This window comes from Sinocyclocheilus anshuiensis, unplaced genomic scaffold, assembly GCF_001515605.1.
Source record: "Sinocyclocheilus anshuiensis isolate Anshui unplaced genomic scaffold, SAMN03320099.WGS_v1.1 scaffold1975, whole genome shotgun sequence".
NCBI lineage: Eukaryota > Metazoa > Chordata > Actinopteri > Cypriniformes > Cyprinidae > Sinocyclocheilus > Sinocyclocheilus anshuiensis.
Genome location: NW_015549690.1, coordinates 179315 through 188757, shown reverse-complemented (window position 1 = coordinate 188757; position 9443 = coordinate 179315). Strand labels below are relative to the sequence as shown.

Below are 9443 nucleotides of genomic sequence, written 5' to 3'. Positions count from 1 at the left end.
TTGAATTTTGGCCAAAAAGGAAATATATTTATTTCCTGCCTAGCAGTGGTAGACAAACAAGTCAGATAGGTTTTTACACCTGTCCTGAGTGAATTGAACCCATGACCTTGGCATTGGTAGCACCATGCTCTACCTGATCGAATCGCAAAACAATACTTCAGTACTTTTACTCAAGTAAAATTTAAAATTACTACTTTTACTGGAGTAATATGTCAATACGTTTGTGTACTTTGTTCACCACTGCTGTCCAGTATAAATTCATTATTTTTCATTATAGGAGGATTAATTGTATTCATTATTTTATATATGTAACATATTTATTCAGCAAGGATGCATTAAATTGATCAAAAGTGACAGTAAAAAAAAAAACATTGTAAAACACATTGTTATAAAAACCTATTTCAAATAAACGCTGTTTCTTATGAACTTTCTATTCAAATGTGCTGAAAAAGTTTATATGACTGTTTCCACAAAAATATTAAGCAGCACAACTGTTTTCAACTTTGACGATAAGAAACATTCCTTGATCATCAGCATATTAAAATGATTTATGAAGGATCATGTGACACTGAAGGCTGCTGAAAATTCAGCTTTGCCATTTTAATTAAAATAGTAAACCATTATATATTTATATTTTTAATATTTCACATTGTTGCTGTTTTTACTCTATTTTCTATTAAATAAATGCAGCTTTTGTGAACATAAGACTTTTTTTTTAAAGTACTTTTTTAATTTTGTGTTTTAACGTGGAATATTCCTTGCATTAAGCCAGCAAAACAAAAAAGAGGAACAAAATCATGAAATGTCATCTTTATTCTTTCCTGTGAGATGGAAATGAGACTAAAAGTTACTCAGTGACCACTGCGGTTTGTCACAAAGAAAAAAAAAAGGTTAATTCTGTCATAGAGGTGTCATAGAGACAATGAAAATATTTGTTATAAAAATACAGTTTTGTGGCCAACAACTGGTAAATATTTTCAATGCATCTGCCATTGGCAGTTACTATTAGGATGTAAGCTTCACTGAATACAGTGATATGAACAACCCAAAACTCGTTCTCTTTGCAGGTGTGAGGTATCAGTTTGCTATAAGCCGGATAGTTCGACTGACTGGACGAAAGGAAGGGTGTTCTCATCTCAGACCCAGCCTCTGCAGTCAACCTTCTGCTCTCTGCTTTGTCTCCCTGTTGCCACTTTCAGTGGACCTCAGCCCTGAACCCAGAGACTAGGCTTGACCCTAAGACTCCAGCCTAATAGACGTCCATCTACATAGTTTTCCACTTCCACTTTTAAACTCAGCATATCGACTCGCAAAAAAAAAGCTAAGATACACTTTTGGATAAAAGTGCTCCTTTATTACGTTTGTGAGCAGTATGTGTACAGTGGGCGTTGTTTGCTTCAAATTTCTGAGATGAGGATAACTGGTTGTTTAGCCTGAGGTACATCCTGCTGAATATAATTCAGTGGACAAGCTGAGACAATTTTTGTAGGCTTATGACTAACATCTAAATCAGGTTATGAATCAAAACCTGAGTCATCCATAATTTAAGGTTTAGTACTTTGAGAGGGATGTTATTACCGGATTGATTTGGAACTGGGCTTGTCTTGGCTTTTATACAACCAGCGTGGATCTCTAACTAGAACCAGAATACTCTTGTTAATGCACATATTAACCACCATTTAAATAAGCACTGTGGACAATGTAATAATATGTTTGTATATATGACGTAATTATTTTATGTAGCTATAATTGAAATTCTCAGGAAATATACTGTATATATTCCTTTACAATCTTTAATTTTTTATTGTTTATTTAAACTCATTTCTGTCTGGCCAGAGAATTGAGGAAGTGGTGCCTCAAATTTTAGTTCTTAAAAATCTAATATATCCAGTGATTATTTTTTGTATATATTTGTATATCCTCTCTGAGGTTTAATTTTTTCTGCGTTGTGATTTGAAACCTGTCTGCTTTGAATACCTCTTATTGTAGTTTGGTCGGTTTGCCAGCAGAGGTCCTTATAAACCAATTGTTGAGTTTTATCTTGTGACTGCTGGAGGCTGAACATTGGTGAATAAGCACCTACATACTGGCAGAGAAAAAACCGATACAGTTTAGTCATTACACTGTAATACTGGCACAGTCTGCAAGTGCAACAAACTGAATCCTTTCTTTCTTTCTTTCTTTCTTTCTTTCTTTCTTTCTTTCTTTCTTTCTTTCTTTCTTTCTTTCTTTCTTTCTTTCTTTCGTTCTTTTGTTCGTTCTTTCTTTCTTTCTTTCTTTCTTTCTTTCGTTCTAACATGTTTATATGTCCTCTAGAATGATCAGAATTACTGTCAAAACAATCATTTTCTCCTCTGATTGTTTTTGAAACACTTAAAAATTGTATATATTTTTAACAAGATTAAGGAGCAGAAGAGTACAATGTACATATTTATGTGTTTTTATAAAAAAAAAAAGTTGAGGGATTTTACTCTCTCTCAGGGCAGACCATTTTTAAATAATGTTTATCTTTTTGTAAATACATTCTGTTTGCAATAATACTACATTTCATTTCACTAATGACCAGTGCTACTGAAATGTACTACACTGTTATGTAAAATGTATTTTTTTTTTGTCATCCTGGCATCCCAGAGAACTAAAGCGGTACTTTCCATCTGGCTTGTATTCATAAAGTGCATTCAGTGGCTTTATGTTTGTACGTTGTAACTTGTCAAATTAAAAATATTTTAAATAAAACCACTTTCAAGTTTAATTACTACTCACAAGTCAGTGTGTACAGTATACGTAATGACTAACAATAATATTTTTGGCAAGTGTCAGCATTATGCCCTAGACTAGTCACTAACTTTTTTTAACACCTTTCATGGAGGTGATTTTTTTAATGAGACTTTGAGCTTACTTTTGTTTTTTTCACTACAGTGGAAAGTGAAACTATAGTTCTAAAGTTTGTAGAGGCATTCTCATGATCAAATGTCAGGTTAATAACTAAACAATGACTGCTCTGTATGCTAAAACAATGTTCCTTGAGAAGGGCAGTTTTGCTCAGGGTATTTATGAACTGTTAGCCTGTTCAAGATGTTATCAAATGTTGTAAAAAAAAAAAAATGTCACAAGGTGACTCTGCCTATTAAAAACAACCATTGAGGAAAAGCTTGAATGTGTTAGGAGCATATGAAATTGGATTATGTCAGTTATGTTCAAGTTCTTCTAGGATAAATAGTTTCTTTGTCAATAAGAAGTAGAAATAGAATGATTCTGAAATTATTTGTAATTGATTTGGCTCTGGATGCCTGTCTGCACCCTCACCCTCAGCATGTCTATTCTTATAAACAGTGATAGCAATACTAAATTGATACATCTTACAAAAGCTATCAAGAACATGTCCAAAGCCAAAATGCAGTAAATAAGACATAAATTGAAGATAATTTTAGGATAAATTAGATTTTGTTGAATTATGATATTACTTTTCCCAACAATTAAACACATTGTCTCCTCAGTTCTCATTACTTAAAAAAAAAAGACATTGATTTGGCTCTGGATGCCTGTCTGCACCCTCACCCTCAGCATGTCTATTCTTATAAACAGTGATAGCAATACTAAATTGATACATCTTACAAAAGCTATCAAGAACATGTCCAAAGCCAAAATGCAGTAAATAAGACATAAATTGAAGATAATTTTAGGATAAATTAGATTTTGTTGCATTATGATATTACTTTTCCCAACAATTAAACACATTGTCTCCTCAGTTCTCATTACTTAAAAAAAAAGACTTACCTTATGACGGATGAAAAAGAATGATCAAGACAGACTCAATCCATGCATTAGTGACTCATTCTGCAAGTTACATTGTTATGCCAATAGGTGGCAGCAAGTGATTGGATTTATGAATCATGAGCCATTGAATAATTAATTCAACCATTTCTTTCAAAATGCTGTATCATTCAGGAACAAAACACCATCTACAGTTCGGAGTCAGGCAATGGGAAAATTAACAAAGAGTTGTCTTGACAGTGAGTCTTTCATTTCTGCCATGGCCACTCGTGTGCAACATCCTTTCCTTCATTTGTCATGTGAAAGCTCTTTACAGGAAACAGTAAGCTGAACTTAAGCTGCATAGACCATAGATAGATATACATAGATATCTCTTTAGCGGCTGCTTCTATGAGCTGCCATCCTCCATACTGAAAAAGGTCAAAGAGGGCAAGTTCACTGTGCACCTGCAACCATACCTATTCACATGTATTAATATCTATATCTGCAATAGCAGCTGATTTTCACAGGATTTAGAAGATTATTAATTTGTGTCATTTGTGTCATCTTTTGTCATTGTGTCAACGGCATAGGCTGCATATAAGAAACAGATTAGAACTCCTTAAAAACATGCTTATTTTATTTTTATCCTTCATCTTCATATGCGAGTGCAAATGAAGATTATCAGTGAAAATGGCATGTTGTGGAATAACCAATACAGTTACTAGACATGCAAGAAGCAATGTTTTTTTTTTTTTGTAACGTGAAAACGATTTTAGAGCTTCAGTCATAGCACAAAGCATTGTAAATGTACCATATGCACCATATGTAAATGTACCACCTTAAAATGTACCATAAAAACAAGTCTCAGGGTTTAATTTCATTCAATTTGGTCTGTTAGTGTTAATGTACAGCAGGAAGGCTCTTTCATGAATGTATTTGAATGGACTGAATGGAATGGGGAACCTAGGCTAATGTTCTTGCAGGAAGTTACTCAGTGGTCTAATTCCTGCTCATGCAACACACACCCCTTCTCAGGAAGAAACAATATTTACTTAGAGTTGTTTCTCTGTGTGGTCAAATAATAACAATAACACTGATGCTAAAAAAAGATCCAAGTTAATAATCTCCTCCCATGTTCTGAGCCAGTGTTTCCGGGCTTGTATTACTTGTGTGGAAGACACTAATGAATGATTTGGTACTTGTGCTGACTGCAAAAGCAGGATGTAAGGAGGATATCATATACATAATATGTTACATAACAAACAAAAAAAAAACTGAATTATTCCGTTTTAAATATATCTCAGTGACATTTTTTCCATAAGCCCTGGTTTATTTTTGACCTGGATATGAAGTTGTTATAATAATCTTAATAAATCCGATAAAATCATGTGCTAATTGTTTATGCTTATACAGTTTAAAATGCTGGTAGAAGTGAATTAAGGGAGAACGACTGAAACCAGCAGTGTTGTTTTTGTGAGTGGATTTATAGGCCTACATCATGCTTCATGCTTCAGCTGCCTGTGGTTTGTTTCCCATTTAGGTCAGGTATGTCTGTGCCAAAGTTTTGGAGTTTCAGTCTGCCCAAAGGCATCTTTTTGCTCTTGGGAGGCTAACTTAGGTGTAAGTTCACTATATAAAAATAGAGTTTGTTACGTCACAGAGTCCTTGTTAAACCTGATACATCATGAAATTTCTCAGTATATAAACGGGTACTTATTAGTGCTTGACAGTGTTGGGCTAGTTACTCAAAGAATGTAATATATTACTCATTACTCCTTTCAAAAGTAACATTGTTACTTTACTTATTACTTTCTGGCTAAAGTAATTAGTTACACTACTAGTTACATTATTTTTCTTCACGCCCCACAGAAGTTGTAACGGTGTATCTTCCACATAAAATTCTTCTAGAATGTTACTAACAACATATTTCTGCCTCATCATTTGACCAAAATCCACTTTAGATCGCAGTCAGAAGTTATTACAAACACTCAATAGTGATTGATAGTGACATTCAAGTAGAAGTGTTGTATTAATCTCATTAATTGTCATGTGTACCTTGAAGCTAATTGTAATTTCTCCGTTACACATATAGGATTATATTTCATTATGTATTTTATCAAATCAGATAAGTTTGTAAGAAACTGTTTAATTTTCCAAAAATATTTTTAATTGTAGTAATATAATGTACTGCTGTGGTGGTCGTCTGCTCCTCCGTGGGGATCTTCAGTCCTGTCTGCTCTGCCCTGGTGGTTTCCTGCTCCGCCCTGGCTTCCTGCTCTGCCGGCTCTGCCCTGGCACCCTGCTCCGCCGGCTTTGCCACAGTCCCCAGTTCCCCCACTTCCACATGGACCTGGCCCTCTATCCCTCCCCCTGTTCCACCTCCACTCTACCTCCCTCCTGGACTAATTTCTGTTCTCGTTTGAAAGCGTCTGGAAGCCGCTCCTTAAGGCTCCTTAAGGGTTGTGGATCTGTCACTATCTCCAGCTGGAGTGCCCATGAACTCCACCAGATGGCACTCCACCCCTGACTCTTGCCACTCTCACAGACTACATTTCCCATAATCCTCTGCTGGACTCATCATCACTTATTGCATTAACCTGTGTCTTGTTACCTCCATCAGCCTCACCTTATTTATGGCCTGGTTATCCACACATTCATTGCTCAGTATTGTCTAGCCTGTAGCGTTTCCTAGTTCCCATGTTTCCTGTGTTTTCCTGGTTCCTTGTTGCCTTGCTGCCTTGCCTTGTTTTTGACCCTCGACTGTTTCTGATTTCTTATTGTTTGCTGCCTGCCCTGACCTTCACCTGTTTTGTGGATTACTCTTTTGTCTCGCCCTGGATTATACCTGTTTGCTGTTGTTTGACCCTGCCTGTTTTGACCACAATTCTAATAAAAGCCTGCATTTGGATCCACTGCTGCGTTGTTAAGCCTCCCAAAGTTACAGCAATATGCTTACAAAATCTTTAACACATTTTTTTTTTTAAATTAAGGGTGAAGATGTCAAATTTCCTAGGCCGGCATCCCTTTTGGCCACTACTATATGGCAGTTCTTTGACTTTCCAACTGACCGTCAAGCCATGCTGCAAAAACAAGACACTTTCATGAGGATTGTGGGCTTTCCTGGACTTGTTGGAGCCATTGATGGGGCTCATGTTCACAATTTGTGATAAGTTTGCACAATGCAAAGCATTTTTTTTTTAAATAAATTTAAGTATTAAAATATTTCAGTGTCTTAATTAAATGATTTTATTGTAGTTACATTAAATGATTAGTGTTGTGCTGCTGTGACTTCACATGAGCATGCTTACTAATGGCTGTTTCAGAGGTCAAGGGCAGCCATTTTGGGTTGACACCATTGTAGTCCTTAGTTTGCAACACTTAAGTGTCACCTCTGTCAACACTTAAGAATCAGTCTTAGACTTTACTAAAAGTTGCTTTTAGCTTCTTTATAAAAGTCTCCTACTCTTAGAAAAGTCTTACTTGTAACTAAGAATTTTTTGACACTTAAGTCAAAGCTGAAGACTATTCATAAGAGTATTTCTGAGAAGTTTTATACATACGGCCCCAGATCTTTTTGATTTAGCTGATCTAGCTGTAAATATTGTACAGTTTTGTTTTGTTTATTGTGGGACTGTCAATGTGTGGCACCAATAAGGCATCCTTGAAACTTATCCAGCAGTTCCCCTAGTCACTTCCGCCTCCATCTGCCAGTGCTATCTTAACAGATGACTTTAATATTGAGCGACTGACCCACTTGGCGGTTCTAGTGTTAAGGTAGACCTCCGTCCCCCTACACAAACACATTTCCCAAGCCCAGAGAAGTAGACTGCTGATGTTAGCGGCAGGCACTGATCACTGTCCACCACTTCCTTATATTGTCTAACAGTGAATGCAGGATATCTGAGTAATTAATACTCCATAACTGTAAAACAACTTTCTGGGGGCCTATTTATTTCAATATAATATATAGCTTTAGTTTAGGTCTACACTTAAATGTATAGTTCACCCAAAAATAGAAAACTCTTTAAAATAAGTATTATTTTAATTATTTAAAATAATAATTTATTTTACTTACTTATAATTATTTTATTATAAGTAAGTAATGACATTAGTTAACTACATTTGTTAGCATGAACAATGAATATTTCTAAAGCTTCTATTAGTAATGATGCCTCTATAATACTTCTATTAGTCTTAGTTAGTGTTAATTTCAGAATTACTTATGCATTATTAAAACCAAACGTTGTATCTGATAATATTATTTAATAAACCTAAACTACCAATTACATTTTGTTTTAATTAACTAATGTTAACAAAGAATTATAAATACTGCAAAAAACTGTATTGCTTATTGTTCGTTAATATTAATAAACACATTAACTAATATTATGTGTCAACTAATGGGACCTTATCGTAAAGCATTACCCTTTTTTCTATTCAAAAATATACTGTAGAAGGCAACAGTCTAAATGACATTGCACACCATGACTACCACTGCATGAGAAAAAAAAAGACAGAGGCAATTGTACACATATCTGATGGCCGAATTTTCATTTTTGTTTGAACTTTCCTGCATGTTTTGGTAATTATAGTCTATTATACATATGTGAGGAGTTGCAAAAGGTTTTCCTCAGTTTTGTTTATCTGTTATGTTTTCCAAATATCTTGCTAGCAGCCAAGGCCCAGTTCTTGCTGTTGTGACCATTGTCTAATGTGTCGAGTGCAGATTGGAAGGCTTCTTCCTTTGCTGAGAGTGAAGTGTGTACTGAGGAGGTGCTGCCACTGTCCTAGTGTGGGGATTTCCACAGCTCTGCAGGCTGTCTTCCCATCTGTAGGTGTGTTTCAGAGAGATATCCTGTTTTGTGAGAAGTTTATAGTGGAGACACACAATCGGAAGTCCCTGTTTTCTTTCCCACTGTTTGTTTATTTTGTTATATTTATATAAGTACATTCAAGGTCTTAACTTTACAGTCATGTTAATTAATTATGAAATATTCTACATCCATGTCTGCCATCTAGACTTTAACTGAACTGTTGATTATAATATTATGGCCATGTGTCTCATAGGCGACACATTTATATAAAAGGGTCTTAAAAGGGGCAAAAGGGTGTTAGGTTTAACAGTCTAAGACTACACTGAAATTCTGCAATTAAAATCTATCTTAAACCTGGAAATAAACTGAAAGTTTAAAAAATGTAAAAGATACTGCACTGTTTTTAGGTCACCAAAAAGTAAGCAAATTTATGATGTTAATCATGTGGATTCCTTTGTACAAAATGAATATCAGATTTCCTTGTTTTCATTGAAACATGCCAGCTGATCTCTGGAACACTATCAAATCATAATGGATAACATGATCATCAGGTTTTGCACAAACGTGGAGTTCATGTCGGCTCAAAAGCATAGCATTTCACCAGTGGACTCAGACTTGGACTCCATTAGCCGCATCGGTTATCGGAGGCAGTACAATTAGTTCAAATGTGTCTCGGAGGAAGTGCAAACTCCTGCACCACAAGTTCATCTGTTGGTGTTCAAGTTCATCACAAGTTCTAGCTGTTTACCTGCCATTGACAAAATTATTATCATTTGATTATTTAGCTAAATACTTTAGGCCTGTCACAAGAATTTGTCTTTAAAATAATAGACACTATTTTAAAACACGACAAATGCCAATCATATATTTCAC

The 9443-nt window shown here is 35.2% G+C and overlaps 1 protein-coding gene across 1 annotated transcript in view; it reads left to right on the top strand.

The window, feature by feature from the left end:
* Positions 1 to 2176, top strand: part of LOC107660468 (phosphoinositide 3-kinase regulatory subunit 5) — a 27114-nt gene extending 24938 nt beyond the window's left edge. The window contains exon 17 of the mRNA XM_016449773.1: positions 1068 to 2176. Coding sequence (XP_016305259.1) covers positions 1068 to 1215 — 148 coding nt within the window. The 3' untranslated portion in view covers positions 1216 to 2176. The remainder of the gene's footprint in view (positions 1 to 1067) is intronic.
* Positions 2177 to 9443: the final 7267 nt, after the last annotated feature.